Raw genomic sequence first — 18632 nt, forward strand, 5'->3', positions numbered from 1 at the left:
AACAAAAGTGGTACAGTTAGGCTCTTCTGTGACCTCACACAGCCATGTTACCCACATGCCATCTCCCAACTGGGTGCCTTTGCATAAACTAGCCCCTGTGCCTGGGATGCCCTCCTTCCTCACCACAGCTTGAGTCCGTAGCTCCCTTCAAAGCTCAACTCAAGTGTACCTCCTAAATGAGGCCTCTCTGGTCTCCTATTTTCCTGACCACCCTTCAATTTCCCCCCAAAATTACTTTTTATGTTTCATATTTACTTACATGTGTACATGTTTTCCTAATAGAATGTAAATCCATTTCTGTCTCTGTATCTCTGGTCTTAGCATAGCACTGATACATAGTAGGCACTTGAATGTTTGATTTAATACCTACTTTACAATGTTGTTAGTATTTTGCAAGCTATAAATACAAGCTATCAATACTCCTAATAATTTTAATGATTCCTCTTTTGAAGTATAGGTATAAAGTATGAGAGACAGAACTCTCTCTGCTTCTTCATGAGACTATCTCCTCTCACTCCTTTACTCTTCTGTGATCCTCAGCTACCAGACACTGTCTTCGTTAACTCATTTCCTTGGTTTTGAATCTTATCTCTAACATTTACTTTAAAAAATGATAGGACTTGAATTCGTCTCATTCTTCCCCCAATACCATCCCCTCATCCAAAACACTTAACTACCAATATGATCTTGGGCAAATCACTTAATCTCCTTGGGCCTCAGTTTTCTCATCTGTTGGCTAGGTGACCTCTGAGGTCCTCTCCTGCTTAAATCTAAGATCCTGGGATCTTCTTTAGCTTTCTGCTTGTAAGAGTGTCTCTGGTCCAACCCTTTCTCGTTTGGAGCTATTACCTTGTCTTTCTCACCTACCCAGTCAGTGCCCCTGTTTCTACCACTTCCCATACATACAATAGTCCTTGTCCCTCCACATGATTCTATTTCCCTATAACCTTTCAACCCTTTTATGTCTCTCCTTTCCCTACAGCACGTGTCTCCCCATATTCGCTTGAGTCTACTGCTCTAACTCTTGTCACTCTGTCCCATCATTACATCTGTCCCACTGTCTATCCATGTTCATCCATCCCCTCCCCCCAGCTCTTCTCTCTCTTCCCATTCCTTCTGTGGACTCATTTGCGCTTTCATCCATCCTTTCTCTTCCTGGGTCCTCATCTCTTCTAGGTCTCTCTATCCCTCTGTCCATCCATTCTGTCCCAGTGTCTGTCTATTCCTCCATCCTTGAATGTGACGTTGTCCATCCTTCCCATCCTTCTAAATTCCCCTAACGTGTCTCCACCCTTTGTTTCCTTCTTTCTGTCCCTTTCCCCCATCTGTCCCTATGGTTGTCCATCTCTCTGCCCCTCATCGTCTGACTGTCCCACTGTCCCTCTCTTCTGTCCCCTCCATGGTGCCACCTGTCCTCTGTCCTTATACTCCCCGTCTACCCCACTTGTCCTTCTATGTCTATGTCTACTCATCCCATCTGTGCCTCTGTCCATCCCCCCTGTCCTTGTGTCCCACTGTCCATCCTACTTGCCCCTCTGCGTTCATCAGTCCACCTCCAGTCGGACCCTTGTCCGTTCCGTTTGTCCGCCCCCATTTGTCCTCCTGTCCATCCCGCCTGTCCCTCTGTGTCCATCCATCTGTGCCTCTGTCCATCCCGCCTGTCCCTGGGACCCCCCACCTCCTCTGGATCTGCCCGTCCCCGCTACCCCGCCTGCCCCTCGGTGGCCCCGTCCTCCCCCGCCCGTCTTGAGGCAGCTGCTGGCCCCGGGCCGCGTCTCCTAGCCCGGCCACCAACTCTCTGGCTTTGCACTTTCTCTACTTCGGACCCGTCCCCGCAGAGTCCAGGAAGGAGCCGGCCTCTCCTGACTGGCGGGCGCGTCGCCCAATGACCAAGGCCGCCGAGGGATCCGGCCACGCCCCGTGTCTTCTAGAGTCCAATGGGAACTCGGGGGCGGGACTTCCGCCGCCGCCGCGGCCGCCGCCTCGGGGAGAGCGGGGCAGCCCAGTGGGCGCCGCGGGGCTCGCGGGGCTCCGGGGGCCGCGGGTTCGAGGCCGAGCCGGGCCCCGGCGCGCTCAGGCAGCGGGAGGCCGGGCCCGCGGGCGGGGCCGAGGGGACCGCCTCGGCAGGGGGGGCCGCGACCGGGCCGGGGTCCCGGGGGCAGGGGCTCGGGCTCCCCGTGAGCGTCCCCGGGGCCGGGGCCGGGGCCATGAACGGCTTTAGCACGGAGGAGGACAGCCGGGAAGGGCCCCCAGCCCCGGCCCCGGCCCCCGCGCCCACCGCCGCGCCCGCGCCCGCCCCCGGCTACGGCCAGAGCTGCTGCCTGATCGAGGACGGGGAGCGCTGCGTCCGGCCTGCCGGCAACGCCTCCTTCAGCAAGAGGATCCAGAAGAGCATCTCGCAGAAGAAACTCCGGCTGGACATCGACAAGAGCGTGAGTGCCCCCGCCCCCGCCGGGGGAGGAAACGGAGGCCCAGAGAGGGCAAGCGACTGGCCCAAGGTCACACAGCCCGCGCGCCCCCGAGCTAGAACCCGGGGCTCCCTCCGAGCCCCGCCTCCCCCCACCCCCACCCCCAGCACCATCCCCGCTCCCAGGTGAGAGGGGGGCGGGAGGGGGTCCGGCGGCGACCCTGAGCTGGAGGGCAGATGGAGCCTGGAGCCCGGACCGGGGCAGCTCTTGGGATCAGCAGAGCCGTTGCTTGGTTTCTTTTGTTGTGTGCGGGGTGAGAGTCCCAGGGTTTGGGAAGCAGCACCGGACGGACCACCGGGGGCTCCCCATTCTCACCCTGCCCTTATGGTCAGCAGGCTCTCGTGAAGCTCATTTGAGGGGGTGACCTTGGGCAAGTCATCCCTCCTCTCCTGCTCCCCGTGTTTAGTCATCAGTAAGCTGGGGGAGGTTGGGACCGATTATTTCTAAGCCCCTCCAGCTGCAGCATATTAGGAGGAAGGTGGTGGGGTCCCTTTTCTTCAGCTTCTAACTTTTCCCTCCTGGGGAACGTACATAAACACACGCCCTGAATTTTTCTTGAAGAATAGTCAAGTTGCTCATGGTTTATCCCCCAAAGGGTAAGGCTGCTTACAGAGGAAGGGTGCTTTCTGCTGTTTGTGGAAGTGGGCTTACAAAGATGAGGCTAGAAATAAGGCAGAGGTCGGGTTGGTTTTTGTTTGTTTTCCTGAGGAAGAGTGGTTTTTACGTTGAGTGGGAAAAGAGAGAGAGAGAGAGAGCCTTCCTGGACAGTTGTTTTTCCACTTTCAGGCCTTAATAGTTCCTTGCTTGCACCTCTCATGTATTTTATTCCATAGACTGAGTCCTTCCTTAACCTTTCTTGTGCATCAGCCCCCTTATAGACCTCTTCCCAGAATGATGATTTTAAGGAAATGCTAAATTGCACATAGAAGTTAGTGAAAATAAAGATTTAATTATTTTCCCATCCAACTTCATAAACCAATCCCATTTTCCGAACCATTATCTTGACTGCTTATGTTCTCTGAGGATAGAGACTGGCCTCCAGTCATCAAGTGTCACCTTTGACCCTGGGCAAGTCCCTTAATCTCTCTGTTCATACAACTCTACAAAATTGAAATTTGCGGAACAATTACCAATCTGCTTTGGTAGAATTGAGGGAGTTTTCTCACCTAGAGTACCCATGCAAATCTGAACCACAAACAAAAAAATCTTCCCCTGCACCCAGTCTTTTCCCCACAAACATACTAGCTAGTTTCGAAAAAACGCCTCACTTATTTGTAGCATTTTCTAGTTTACTAAGCCCCTTTCTGTCCACGGAGGTATGAGGTGGATAATGTGTGCTGATTTTTAACCCCATTTTATACATAAGCAAATTGAAGCCCTGTGAGCAGAAGTGCTGAGCCTGAGGCCACATGTCTCAGAAGAGGTAGAACCAGCACAGAAACCTGGGGCTCTTGATTTCCTCCTTCAAGTGCTCTTTGCATCGCTGTGCTACATCTTGCAACGTTATAAATATTTGTTAATTGAATGAATGGGAATTTAAATTTGATTACAACACGCTTAGGGCCTCCTACCTGATTGTAGGAAACTTGTCTGCAGGAGGTTCTAGTTTACAATTCTAGAGATGTTCTTAATTGGTTGATAATGAGTGCTTTTTAGAGTGTCATCTGTTGTCAAGTTTAGTGGCAGTTTCACTATTAAGGAGTCAGATTTGTTAAGGAGACTAGACAGGGTCTATTTAAAATTCAAGAAGTCTTAAGTGAGATGAATGAGTTCTTCCCACAGGTAGTAAGAGCCAAGAATCGAACCCAGGCCCTCTCACTGCAAGTCCAGTCCTCATTCCACCATTCAGGGGTGGGGAACCTGCATCCTCGAGGCTCCATGTGGTCTTCTGGGTCCTCAAGTGTGTCCTTTTGACTGAATCACGGACAGGGTTGGATGTGTAGCCTCGAGGCTGCAGGTTCCCCATCCCTGCTTTATATCAAACTGCCTCTCATGTAGAACTAAAGGATAAGCCGAAAAAAGAAAAGTTCTGCATTATCAGGTAGGTTTGGGCTTTTATAAATCCTTTCTAAAACTGTTTAGCAATTGCCGGAAGAGTGCCCTTTTGAAATCACAACTTATATTTACTACAGTTTATAGGTTCATTGACATCTGGATGCTTTTACAGCTGGATTGAGATTACAACTCTCCTCGTTAATTTAAACTGTTTTTGGTGGTTTTTCCATACATCTTAGGGATAGGAGGAAGAGAATGATGAATTGCAATAGCATTGCTAAAAGTAATAACTCCTCACTTCTCAAATGGTACTTTTTAGGAATAGATTCACTAGCAATTCTCTTTTCAAGGTGGTGTCATTTCAGAAAGATTCCATTTTCCTCTCAAGAATGAACAGGACTTCAGTTAAAAGTAACAGCTGTCTTGCTAAAAATCAGATTTGCAAACAGGGGGGAAAATGGAGGAAGGGGATACTCTTTCCAAATTTCAATCACCTGAATTACAGAAAATCTGTTTGTTCTTGTTAATGGTTAAAAGTATATGCTGACTCAGTATTTATAGAATCATAGAATGTCAGAGTAAGAAAAACCTTAGAATATAGAATGCATTTTTAGGACTGAAAGAGAGCTTAGAAACCATCTAGTTCAGCACCCTTATTTTTCACAGATAATGAAACTGAGGCCTGTAGAGGATGTGACTTGCCCAAGATCATGTTGATTAAAAAAAAAAAAGCCAGAAACTCCTTAATAGCCTCAGAAAGCAGCTGAGAGAGGCAAACTTTAGGTAGTTTTACATTTTTTTTATTATTGATGTGTTGGCAGTATTCTTTGATTTATTTTAAAAATTACCTTCTTATGGCATTTCTCTGCACTTTTGAATGGAGAGAAGTGGGTGGTGATATTTAACAGAGGCTAGATTGGAGTAATGCAGTGAAAAGAAATATGGCTAAATGAAAAGAACTCACTCTAGAGTTTAGATTGTTTGAACTAGGTAGCATGGTAGAAATAGAAATGTGGAAGGAGGCAGTTTTAATCCAAATTCTGGCAAGACCCTTCTTTGTGGGCCTCAGCTGCCTTCTCTGTCCTCTTAGATAACAGTTGGATTAAGTAATCTCGAAGGGTTTTCAGCATTCTGACATTCTACAATCAAGTTCTATGATCTATGACTCAGCTCTGATTTTTATACCCGGGTGCAACCCCTGGGTGCCGCATGGGATGGTAGAAAGACATGTGGTTTCAGATCCCAGCTCTGTCTGTAGTTAGCAGTATGATCATAGCAAGTCATCTCATCTCTCAAGCTTTACTTCCTTTTCCTGTATGAAAAAATGGAAATAATAACACTGGTGCCACTTCCCTCCCAGATGTTTTGAGGCTAGTACTTTGTAGAAATCCAGTATGGTAGAAATGTGAGTTGCCCTCATAGCCTTCTGCTTTCATTTTTGGTGTCTGTCAACTGAAGGGATAATACCTTCCCTTTCACAGGCCTTTGAGGAAGGAGAACTGTGTGTATCTCTGAAGAATGGAACCATGTATTGCATTTTTAAATACAGTATATTATTAATTTATAACAATAGTCCTTAATTGTAAAGATATTACTAGTGTGGCTGCCTATGCCTTAAAATATTTTAAGATAGTTGAAAGGGATTAGGTGGTTGTTGCCTATCCCTTTAGATTGTAAGGTCTGTGAGATCAGGAACTGTTCACTTTAAGCATACGCAAAGTATTTAACACAGTACCTAGCACTAAGTAAGTGCTTCATAAGTGCTTCTTAACTGACTCTTTTTGACTAAGGCCTTAGGATTGTATGTTTTAGATCTGGATCTTAGTGGTCATCTAATTCAACTCATTTTATGGAGGAGTAAACTCGAGGCCCACAAAGGTGAAGTGATTTGCCAAGGATCATTCATTGAGTAGGGATCAGACATGGAATATGTCTTATTTTATTTTGTTTTTATTTTAAAATTTTACTGTTATTTTTGGGGGATTTTTAAATATCATTTATTTTATATCAGTTTTACGTACATGTAAATATGTATAGGCACATAAATCCCTTCTTTCTCCTACCCATTGAGCTACTTTAAAATCAATCGAAATATCTAGTAAAGCTTCTTTTTTTCTGGTAGAAGAGAGAACTTTGTCTGACAAAATATACAATATGTCCCTCTTCTTCTGCAAAGAAGGAAGAGAAATATGTTTTCCCATCTTTTTCTGATGGCCAAATTTGATCATTATAATTAAACAGCATTCAGGTGTCTTTTGTTGTTCTTTCCAATTAACATTGTTTCTTTTTCTGCTTACTTCCCTCTGAATCAGTTCATAGAAGATTTCCTATGCTTTTCTGAATTAATAGGCCCAATTTTTAACAGGTCTAGCCAATTGCAGTCCTGTCCAATAAGCTTTAATAGATAGGAAGTGTTGTAGGGACCAGAATAACTTGATCCGCCCATGCTTAAATCTAAAACTATTTATGACCAAAGGATCCAACTCAATAAAAAAAAAATTCTGGTTCATCGGAATAAATTTCCAGTGTTTATTATTTTCTCGTTGAAAAGTGCCAAATTTATTGTGGATTGATTTGATATCCATTTACTTTCATCTTTAACTAGCAATCCAGAAAATAACCTCCAATTCAAAAGTGTCCAATTAAAAGACGAAAAGAACATTTGTGCACCATCTGCTTCAGTGTCAATAATTCTAAGTAATTCAGAGAGCCGCTCATTTCTCTGCAGTTCCCCTTGGCTAACCCTGGGGTTTGTTCTTTAGCAAAAGCAGACCCTTCTTACCATGGCTACTGCTTCATCCATCCTACTGTGTAGTCATGGCTCCAGGGGATAGCATGCTGGGGAGGGAAGTGACCTAGACTTAGAACATCTTGTATCTCAGATCTAGAACATTTGGAGTCTCAGCTCTAGCACTTGTTATCTTTAGTGACATTGGTCAAATCATTTTGCCTCAATGAACTGTTGTCTTCTCTTGAGAATGAGATAATCCCTGTTCCACTTACTTCTCAGGGTGGTTATGTGAATTAAATGAAATATTTGCATAAAGACTCTGTAAGGCTATATAAGTATAAGCTGCAGTTTTTTTTAAACATCAGCCTATATCCATAAAAAGAAATATCACAGAATCAGTATTTGGATCAGCCACTCAGTTTTGACTCAATAACATGAGGTTTTTTGGTCTTTCTTTCCAATTTGATCTGTACATGAAGTCAAAAATATAGTCTAAGAATTATAGAGAATCAGAAACCTTAGAGATTAGCCTAAATTCCCTTACTTTATGCATGGAACAGCTGAGGCCCAGCATGGGTGAGTAATTTGACAAAGATTTCCCTAGTGTTACAGGTTTCAAATTCATACACTGAATGAAATTTTAAGAAAATTTGGCAGCTCTCTTAGTAGGTATTAGTAATATAAAATACCGTAGTCCTCTCTGCCTCCTGGAACACTCTCACTTTTCTAGAGTCTTGTTCATCCTTCAAGGCTCACTTAATCTCACCTACTTTGTGATCTCCCACCTCCCAAACTCGTAATACTGCTTAATCTTACCAAAAAATCTTTTTGTCGCATTCTTCTCCTACTCAAAAAAACGTTCCTGTGAGTAATTGGAAGTCCAGTGATGACCCTGAAGACAGAAAGGCAGAGGGATGCTGCAGACTCAGTCACTACATCAGTTATTTTCTGCTTAAGGGTTCAGTTTGGGGGCAAGGGTGGAGCATATCCGGAAATGACTCTACCGTAAAAACAAAAAAGTATCAATAAAACTTAATTAAAACACCAAACCTTTATTGGCTCGCCGTTGCCTACGGAGTAAAGGCCAAATTTCTGAGCCTGGTGGTCAAGACCCTTTCATAGTTTGGCTTCAATCTCATTTCCAAGTTTATTTCCTACTGCTCCCTTGTTTGACCCTCTTTTCTCACGAGACCAGGCTCCTCACTGTTCTTTGAACGTGTCCTGTTCTATCCACTCCCTTGTTGTTCACCACATCTGGAATGATGTCTTCCCTTTCCCCTGATGAATGTAGTTCTGTTCATCCTTTATATCTCCATTCAAGTCCCACCTCCTGCAGGAAACCTTAATAACTATATTAATAATGATAATAGTTCTCTTACAAAGCCTTCCTTGATTACAGCAACCCTCATCTCTCCCTTCTCCCAACTCAGAGCACTCATTATTTGGTATTTATCACTGACTGTCTTTGTAAACATTTTGAAAGTGCTTTGTGAAAATGTTAACGCACTATATAAATGTGAGTTATTATTACTACACTGTAACATTAGCAGTCTCTTTATGTTTATGTGTCTTACCTCTCCAACTAGATCTTAAACTCCTTAGGGTAGGGGCTGTATGTATCATACTTCTTTGTAGCTCCCCTGGTGCCTCTCCCATAATAGGCAGTGGGTATACTATCAGTTAATATTGTGGGTACTGAGCCTGTTTGTGTCGCAGTGGTAACTGGTAACTCACTTTACCTGTGTTTGTTTCCCTCTAGGTAAGACACCTGTATATCTGTGATTTTCACAAAAATTTCATCCAGAGTGTACGAAATAAAAGAAAGAGAAAGACCAGCGATGATGGCGGAGATTCTCCAGAGCACGAAACAGACATCCCTGAGGTAGAGATCAGAAAATGTAAAGGATGAATTGTGTTCAGTATATATTTTAGGTCTGATCAGAAATATGTGGGACATTTGACCTCAAAGGGACTTCAAAGCATAGAATGAGAAAAAAAAGACCTTTATGATCATCTAGTCTAATCTCCTCATTTTATAGATTAAGAAACTGAGACCCAGAGAGAAGTAACCTCTACTCAGGATTGTATGGCATGAGATATTTGCAGAGCTTTGCCTAGAATCCTAGTCTCCTGACCCTTTTTACAATACTAGGCTATTTTTTAAATTTTATTTTTTTATATCGCCTTCATTCCATCTCCTACTCATTTAGCCTTTTCTTGTAACAAAGATTTTAAGAGAAAGAAAAAAAAAACAGTTCCAGTAAAATAAGTTAACACTTCAGCCACATCTGACAATATATGCAATATTCCATACCCATCGTCCCTTGCCTCTTCAAAGAAAGAAGGAAGATGAATGAATTTTCTCAACTCTTCTCTGAGTGCCACCGGACTATCTTATAAAAACTTTAGGAAAATGCATAAAGCAGATTGCTGCATAGAATTTCATAAAGCTATTAATTTTTGCCTCTAGTATTTTGGGCCCTGAAAATGTCCCCATCCCTGATCTAAAGGAGCTATCTCGTTGCCAATAGCTCTGAACTCACAAGAACTTCTCCAGCTAAGAGACAGCCTTGCCTGAGAGATGCCTGTCTCTATCAAGAAGAGGACTCTAAACAAGTGCTCAGGAAGGAGTATTGGATTTTCTTTCTTTCTAAATTGTTTTCACTTAAGTCTCAACAGAAGTAGGAGTGTTTAGTGCACAATGTATATCTGGCACATGAATATTTCATAAGGCATGCCAGTGGAAATGACTCTGCAGGAATGGAAAGAGGAGGCAGTCTTTTGTGTGCAAATTTCACAGAATGTCAGCACTGGAAGGACCTTGGAGATCACCTGGTCTGACCTTCTTATTTCACAGATGTGGAAATGAGGCATATAGAGAGGCAGTGACTTGGGCAAGGTCATACAGCAATGTGGTAATGAAGCTGAGCAAGTCTTCAAATCTTTATATTCCCCTTCTTGTACTCTTTCTTCACACTCAGTTTATGCTGTTTCTTTTGTCCTTTGTATTTTTTCTTCAAGAACTGAAGTGTCCATTTTCACAATTCCCTTCAAATGAAAAGTTTTAATGAAATGCTCTAGAAAAAAAAAGAAAGGGTTTGAGTCTCTCAAACTGATGACTCATTTTGTATTTTTAAGTGTTTTTCACCTGTCTTTGTTGTTCAGTCATGTCTGACTCTTTATGACCACGTTTGGGATTTTCCTTGCAGAGATATTGTAGTGGCTTACCATTTCCTTCTCTAGCTCATTTTATAGATGAGGGAGCCAAAACAAATAGAATTAAGTGACTTGCCCACGGTCACCCAGATAGTAAGTGTCTGAGGGCAGATTTGAACTCAGGAAGATGAGTGTTCCTGACTGCAGACCCAGCACTTATCCACCACACCACCTACTTGCCCTTTTCCACCTATCTAGGACTAGATAAATCAACACAATTTTTCTAAGTCATCAGTGTTTCTTATGTTGCTTTCTTTGAAAGGAGTATACCAAATATACCCTTATCTTCACTATTTAATCATTGATGTAGTGACCCTTGCCTTAAGCTTTTGAAGATCTTCCAAATGCAGAAATGAGCCAAATCCTACCTTCAAGGGACTTACATTCTAATGGGGGAGGCAACACAAACATAGTGACCAGGGAAGTGAGCTTTTCCTCTGGGGTTGCGAGTGGACCCATTGTACATTTGATTGTCATGCCCTTTTCAGTAGCAGTGATTCAGTTGTTATTCCCAGAGCAAGGGGTGATAGACCAGGGAGGGATAGGAGTGCAGGGCAGTTGGCGGGGTTTTTTGGTCAGTTGTTGTTGGATGTGATGTGAAGCAAATAGGACCCACCAGATATAATGTGTTACATGACTGTCTTCATTCTGAAATTAGAACAACTCAGCCCAGGATGTAGGTGGGCCTAAAACAGTATTTGAGGATCACAACTTTCACATTTATTTCTTCATTCTCCCTCTATTTAATCTCGCATCAGATTCTGCCATTTCTTCCTTTCAAATTGTCTCTTTGTTTCATCATAATTTCTCCATTCCTAAGGTCACCACCCTAAGATGTATTATTCTCATCTCATTCTTGGGTTACTGCAACATATTCATAACTGGTGCAGCTCTGCTCTTTCCCCTTTCAGTTCAAACAGCATCTGCCACCATACCGATCTTCCTAAAATATCTTCCTCTTTCTGCATCTCCTCTGCCTGAAAGCTGCACAACCTCCTTGCTGAATCAAGCCCCATGCAACATGCCATTCTCCACCTATATGCATTTGCATAGGCTGCTGCCCAGGCCTTGCATGCACAACTTCCTTTGCCCCAGCTTTCAGACTCCTTGTCTGTCTCTTCTTTGTGGCCTTTCCTGACTCTTTATTAATTCCCCCTCTGGAAGTACTCTTTTCCCATTCTAGGGTACTTTGTTTGGATCTCTTCTTTGCCCTTAGTAGTCTACCTTTTAATATCAATAAAAGACAGTTAGATGGCATGGTTAATAGCGCTGAACTTGGAGTCTGGAAGGTCTGGATTCAAATCCTGGTTCATAAACTTTATAGTTATGTATCTAAGCATGTCACTCACATCTCTCTCCACTTCAACTTCCTCATCTTTCAAGTGGCAATAAAAACAGTCCCTGCCTTTTGTGAGGATCAAATGAGATGGCATGTCAAATGTTTTGCAAACCTTAAAGTGCTACATAATTTCTCTTGTTATTACTACTGGTTATTTATCATTTATTCAATACCTACTAAGTGTCAGGCATCATGCTAGGCCCTGGGCATGGGAAGACAAAAGTGAAACAATCCCTGTCCTCAAGTAGTTTCCTATGTAGGGAGAGACAGTTTGTATACACTTGTGGTACCAGATCTTTCCCCAGAGACTAGGAAGAGTCATTGTTTATCTTGTTATCCCTAGTACCTAGCAGAATTTATGCTAGCACTTAGAAGGCAGGGGTTATTTCTCCCTTTTCTGTTTGTATCTCGTAGAATAGTGCCTGGTTTATTGATGTCTTACACACAGTAGACACTTAATCAAGATCTTATCCAATCAAACTCCACCCTATACACCCAACCTTTATCTTCCATTCCTGTGAAAAAGGCACCATTGGCTCTAATAAGGCAGGTTTTCCCTCTGCTCTCTTTACCATATGCTGTGTTTTCATCCCCCTCTAGTTCTCCACTTCCCTTCTCTAAACTCTACTCATCCTAAAAAGCCCAGCTCACATCCTAATTCCAGGAAACCTGTTAGATCACTCCAGCCCTAATTGTTCCCTCTTTCTCTGACACCATCAGTGTCCCACAGGTTAGTGCTAAGTTGCTTGCTAATCTTGTCTCTTAATTTTACCTCCCCGATTAACTCAGAAATCCATTGAGCTCCCATTCCTTGTTTCCTTTGTAGTATTCCGTTTGTACCCCTGGTCCTTAGCACAGTGTTTTACACACAGTGAGAGTTTAATAAATTCTTTATTCATTTGTAGCTAGCACAGTGCCGAGCAGACCATGAAACACTTGCTGATAACGGTTTCTTTATTGTTCTCTCCAGGTTGATTTGTACCAGTTGCAGGTGAATACGTTGAGGCGCTACAAAAGGCATTACAAGTTGCAGACCAGACCAGGATTCAACAAGGCACAGCTAGCAGAAGTATGTAGGGCAGTGGCTTTTGAAAATACTGACCTTGACATTCTCCCTTCTGACTTCTTCCCCTGGCCTCTGCTGCATTCTGTGATGCTTTTTTTAAAACTTGTCCTCTGTATAGTCCTCTTTTGTCAGCTTCTATCTTTGTATCAATTATGACAAATTAGGCCGACCCCACCATCCCACCCCAACCCAAGGTCTCCCAAACTACTTTTCCAGGATTTTGCTTCTTTCTTTTAAAAAAATAATCATTGTTAAAGAGGCTGAAGCCAAGAAAGGATTACATGACTTGTCTAAGACCATACAACTGGCAGTGCCAGAACTAGAACCCAAGTCTCCTGATTTCTCATTGTAACGTGGTGATGGTTGGTATTTGTGTATTCTCTCATCACACCCCACTATGTAGTTATAAATATGTCAGTAACCTGACACACTATTTTTAAATCATCTCCTTACTCCCTAGGTACTTTTGTGCGTTCCATCCTATCTGTTCCCCCACTTCTCCCACCCCACTTTTTTTTTCTGAGACACTTTTCTTTGTGTCCTCAGCCCAGCAGTCAGTTCTAGATCTTCTGTTGTCACATAAAGGCTAGGAGCTTCACTTCCCTTTTATCCTTTCTGTGGAAACTTCATTGACTTATCCAATTTTCCCTTGACTTGCCCTACGTAGGTATCCAAGTAAAACACAGGAGCATTCTAATATATTGGGTTCCATTTATTGAAACAGTATAGGTACTTGGTGGAAGGGGGGGGCGGGGTATGGGATAAAGAAGAAACCTGTATTCATGGAATTAATAGTAATGTAAAGCGTGATCAAGAATCCGGTAAAATTGACTTGTGTTCTGGGTAGACAGTAGGGAAGATACAAAGTTTTTATGGGCACTTCCCCCATGGCCTTTGTAGTCTGTGGTTGTTACACAAATAACTATAATACTAAATGATACATAGTAAGTGTATCAGAGATATACCCCAAAGTGCTATTAAAAGGTGAAGGTATACGTCATTGTTGACTAGGGACAAACAGAGGGGCATGAGATAAGACTGAAAGAATAGTATGTCATCTGATTTGGAAGGGCCTTGAATGCCAGACTAGTGAGTTTGAACTTGAAATAAGAAGCCATTGAAAAGGTGTGTGGTTTTTTTCTTTCCTCGTTTTTTCATGTTTCACAAAGAGGTGTTTACCTTCTTGCTAGAGAAATTTATGGATTTGGAACCTGCTTTTATTCAGCTGGATGTTTATTTCAACAGATCTGAAAAATCATAAAGACCTGTAAGGAGGGGGAAATGTTCTTGAGTAGACTGACAAAAGACCCATTACCTTTGATTTAAACTATGATAAGTTCGATACCTCCTTTGTCTGGTACTTTATGATTCACAAAGCACTTTCTTCACACCTCACCTTTAAGGAAGTACCTTTATCTTCATTTTAAAGGTGAAGAAACTATTTCAGAGACAGCAGAATAACTACCTAAGGCCACATCAAGTGGCGGAGCTGACATGCAGACCAGGTCTTTTGGGTCTACCCTTACCCCCAAAGCCACAGTCTTCCAGAAGTCATCTTCCCTTTGTTTCCTAATTCAGAACCCTGAATAAATTGTCCTTGAAAGTTACGTACTCATTATGGAGAGCTACCTTCTCATATTTAGGTATCCGTCCTTTATAGTATCTTGCATATATGGTGGGATCTCAATATATATTTGTTGTATTAAACTCAGTTTAATATGGAAAATTAACAAGTTAATGACTCTCAGGAGTATGTATTCCTAGGGAAGTCATTCTCAGTGAGGCTTTCACTGTCCTATGATTCACTGTAATAGAAAGGGGAAATGTATTCCTGGCACCCTGCATGAAAGCTAGAAATGCATTTTCCTGCAAAAATACTTGTAATGGCAATCAGGTGTCATTGAAATAGTGCTGTTAATATCCTTCACAGCCATCTAAAATTATAGCTCCCATTCACATAGCACTTAAAATGTTACAAAGAGCTTTGCACATGTGTCCTCATTGGATCCTCACGATAGCCTAGTAAGATGGAGAGTGTAAGTAAAGAAGAAACACTCCTAGAGAGGAGAGGTAGCTTGCCCCATGTCCCATAACCAATTAATGGCAGAGCAAGGCTCAGGCTAAGGGCTTCTGGCCCCAGACCTGTTACACCTGTAGCTCACTTAAAACATCAACTGGATTTATGTTGGCTGGTCAGGGAGCCTAGCCCTCATTCCATAGAACAATAATTCCAAATGGCCTACACAAAAGAAACTTTTGGAATATTACCTAGTTGTGAGTGGGAAATTCCCGTTGTGAGATGTCCCTAGAAAGAAGCATTTGTTGCTCCAGTTTGTGAATTAAGTAAATCCTCTGTTCTCTCCACGTAGACCGTCAGCCGTCACTTCCGAAACATCCCAGTGAACGAGAAAGAGACCCTTGCTTATTTCATCTATATGGTGAAGAGTAACAAGAGCAGACTGGACCAGAAAGCAGAGAGTAATAAGCAGCTGGAGTGATGAAGAAACCAAGGACAGTACTGAGTGGGCTGCGATACCGGGTACATTTGTACCTATGAAGACTGTTAAATTCTCCTGTAAATTTAAGAAAAAAAGTGTGAATGATGGAAGAATTCAATTTCAGTTCAGTTCAATGAAGATTCATTAAGCGCCTACTATATATGTAAGGCCCTTTGTGGCCAGGAGTAGTGTATCCTATTGCTTCAATATGTGTATAGAAAGACTTTCCTTTAAGACTGGATTGAGAAATAGAGTGAAGCACTCTTACGTGACTGTGGCAGGCTATAATGCAGCAGATTACAGCATTAAATCATTTCTTCTGGAAATGTGGGATCTAATAGGTTATAAATCAAACAATTCAATAACTACCCTAGAGCCAGATGGCCATCGTGTTGGGACCCAGTCATAGGTGCCAGGGAAGCAGCAGTTGAGGATTAAGGTGCATGGGCAGAAGGATGTCTGTACCTTCATGTAACCTGTCCAGGGCCCAGAAGTCCCTCATTTCTCACCAGCTTTGCAGTTCACTGGAGTCAGCCAACACATCCTTCTGAACCCATTGGAAATCTGTTTCCACACCACCAACACAGTGCCTTGCCTGGAGTAGGCACTCAGATAAAGATCTGTTGGTTCATTGAGCACCAAAAATACCAAATGTGAACAGCTGCCACAGATCTCTTCTGTTGGATTGGTGGGAAAGATTAGTGTCATGCTTCAGGTAGGAGTTGGGCTTCCCAACTCTCAGATTCTGTGACCTTATTTTGGAGAGAGTGAAAGAAATACAAGTATCTGGTGTGTATGTGTGTGTGTGGTAAGGGGGAGGGAGGGTGTCGGGATGATTCAAGCCAAATTAGGATTTCAGGGCAGTTGTATTTGTTGAGCAATGTTGCATTTCTGGAAATATTGACATGAAAATCCTTACATCTGGTGTTGCTATTGTTGATACACACACAGCTATTTTTGCTGAGGCTATGAGCTAGCACCCTAACCACCTTCCTTCCTTCATGAGGAAAATTCCTTCAAAATCACCAAGAATAGTGATGTGATAGTCTCCATTCAAAACCAGTTAAGAAACAAAAAAATGTTTGGTCTTCAGTGATCATGCAGCATTGTCAGGCCTCCAAAGGTGTCAAATAGAGTTTTTCTATACCAGTGACCCATGTTATGTGCAGTTTGCTTCTCCTTGATTGATAAAATCAAGCTAAGTAATTTAAGCTTAGTAATTTATCCAGTATTTGATGTTCTAAAAGTCAGATTCTTCCCATTTAATTGTATGTCAAAGTGAAGGTATTTTTTTCCTGAAGTTTTATGTTTGAAAGTATGCTTTTTGCAAAAGGCTTTAATCAGGGTGTTTGGGGTGGAGGAGGGGGAGATAAGAAAAGTTTGGATTTTAACTTTCTGATTTTCTTGATTTTTTTTATTTTATGGTCAGCTGTCGTGTCCTTACTTGGTTTTGACACTGAGATCTTGACCTTAAGCAACGAAAGTAGTTTTGCCCCCAAAACAGAATGTTAACATTTGTACAGTGGAGACACCAGGATTGGGGAAGTGAGAGAATTGTTGCTGGACAGTTTTACATAGTTTTAGATGATTTGGTGGAGCAGATCCGCATAGATACCACCTACAGGTCACTCACTACCAGGAACACTTCTGTAACTCAATTGCAACATGTTCCCATCGCTGGAAAACTTTTTACCCACATCCAAAATGCATGTTCCGAAGATCCAAACATTTTTAAATATTTGTAAATGAATGTATATAGACTATACTTGGATCTTGGGGATCTTCTTTTCATGTGCTTCCTGCCCAAAACAAGAGGGTGAAGTTTGCTCCCTGAGGGCTTGCCTTCATTTCAATTCTATGTATATTTATTCATAAGAATCAGTCACAGTTCCATAGTGCTTTGCCATTGATAAAGCACCTTCCTCACAACAAACCTGGGAAGTAACTAGAGCAAGAATTATCCATATTTTACAGAGGAGAAAACTGGAGGTGAGTGACTTGACCATCAGTGTTACGGGGAGGACTCAAACCAGGGTCTTCAGGCTGCAAGTGTAGTGAGTGTTCTTCCTACTACACTGTGCTGCTTCTAGCCTGTCTTGCTGTTTTTAGCTAAAGAATTTTGGGGTGGGCATTGTGAAAGATCACAAGAACCTACACTGCTGGATAATGTGGGCATCTTATTTTAATGAGGTTGATCCTTTTCTAAGAGACTGTGTCAAACCCTGGTAGACCCCACCAGAACTCGATACTGTCCTTCTCTCATTCATTACCTAAAGGGGGTGATGTTCCCTCCAGGATACAGTTAAAGGGGTTGGGGGATTAAAGCAGTATTTGAATGCCCTCTGTGAAAATGTTGGTATTTCAAAGAATAAAATATCTCTCTAACTCTCAGACTAAAATGGTGAAACATGGCCACTGGTTTGGGGGGTTTTTTTCTGTATTTTTTATAAACAGCTTATCTGTTCTCTCCTTTTCAATAGCAGTACATTGCTTTCCAAGGAAAGATGGTGTCAGGATCCATCTGTTCAAGTGTGTTTTTAAGAATGCTTTTGTTTTCAGCTGAAACCTAGGGGAAATTTTTATCACAATCATTTGAGTCCATTGTGTATCAAGGACAGTGCTGTTTTCCCTCAAAAAGAAAAGGTACTTTGAGGATAATGGAGGCTCAGAAGGTTTCTTCTTCCACTGAAAGAGGAAAGATGAAATTCTCAGAATTTAGAGTTTTCTAATGACCTTTTCCCTCATTGAGCTACTTTGTCTACTCAGAATTGCAAAATTTGAGATTTGGAAAGGACCTTATCCAGCCAATACCCAAAAGTAATCCTCAGCATAACATACCTGAGAAGTGCTTATCCCGACTCTGCTTGAAGACCTGGTGTGCCTCAGTCTTCCTTTCCATTTCTAGAGGGTTTTGAGTGGCTAACCCTGAGCCCCTTGACAACTTCCTGCTCTGGGAAAATTAGTTGGGGCATTCTGAACAGCTGTATCTTCTCTATAAATGGCTTGGGTTTGGAGTTTTGGGGTTTTTTGTTGTTGGGGTTTTTTTTTAAAAAGAGTGAAGCCTTTACTTTTGTCACTCCCTGCTCTTAGACCATTTGCCTGTGACGGTGACTCACAATTGGGGGTGTTGAATAAAAATAAGGGGGCAATGGAAGTGTAAGGAAAAAAGGGAAAATAAGAAAATTTTGAAAAACCGTTCCTACATGTTTCATCTGTTGTGTAATAGTTAAAGTTGTTAGTGATTACATTATTTTCCAAATAAACACACAAAATGCAAGTTATAACTGATCAGTGGTCAAGTTGGCCTATAATAAGGTCT

General features: G+C 42.4%; 1 protein-coding gene across 1 annotated transcript; it reads left to right on the forward strand.

The window, feature by feature from the left end:
• The first annotated feature begins 2124 nt into the window (after window positions 1-2124).
• SAP30L (SAP30 like) lies at window positions 2125-17712 on the forward strand. Its single transcript, XM_072630800.1, has 4 exons — window positions 2125-2432; window positions 8954-9076; window positions 12720-12818; window positions 15185-17712. Exons 1-4 carry the CDS (start codon window positions 2208-2210, stop codon window positions 15311-15313), a joined length of 576 nt encoding a protein of 191 aa, XP_072486901.1. The 5' UTR covers window positions 2125-2207; the 3' UTR covers window positions 15314-17712.
• The last annotated feature ends 920 nt before the right edge of the window (window positions 17713-18632 follow it).

This window comes from Notamacropus eugenii, chromosome 1 (assembly GCF_028372415.1).
Source record: "Notamacropus eugenii isolate mMacEug1 chromosome 1, mMacEug1.pri_v2, whole genome shotgun sequence".
NCBI lineage: Eukaryota > Metazoa > Chordata > Mammalia > Diprotodontia > Macropodidae > Notamacropus > Notamacropus eugenii.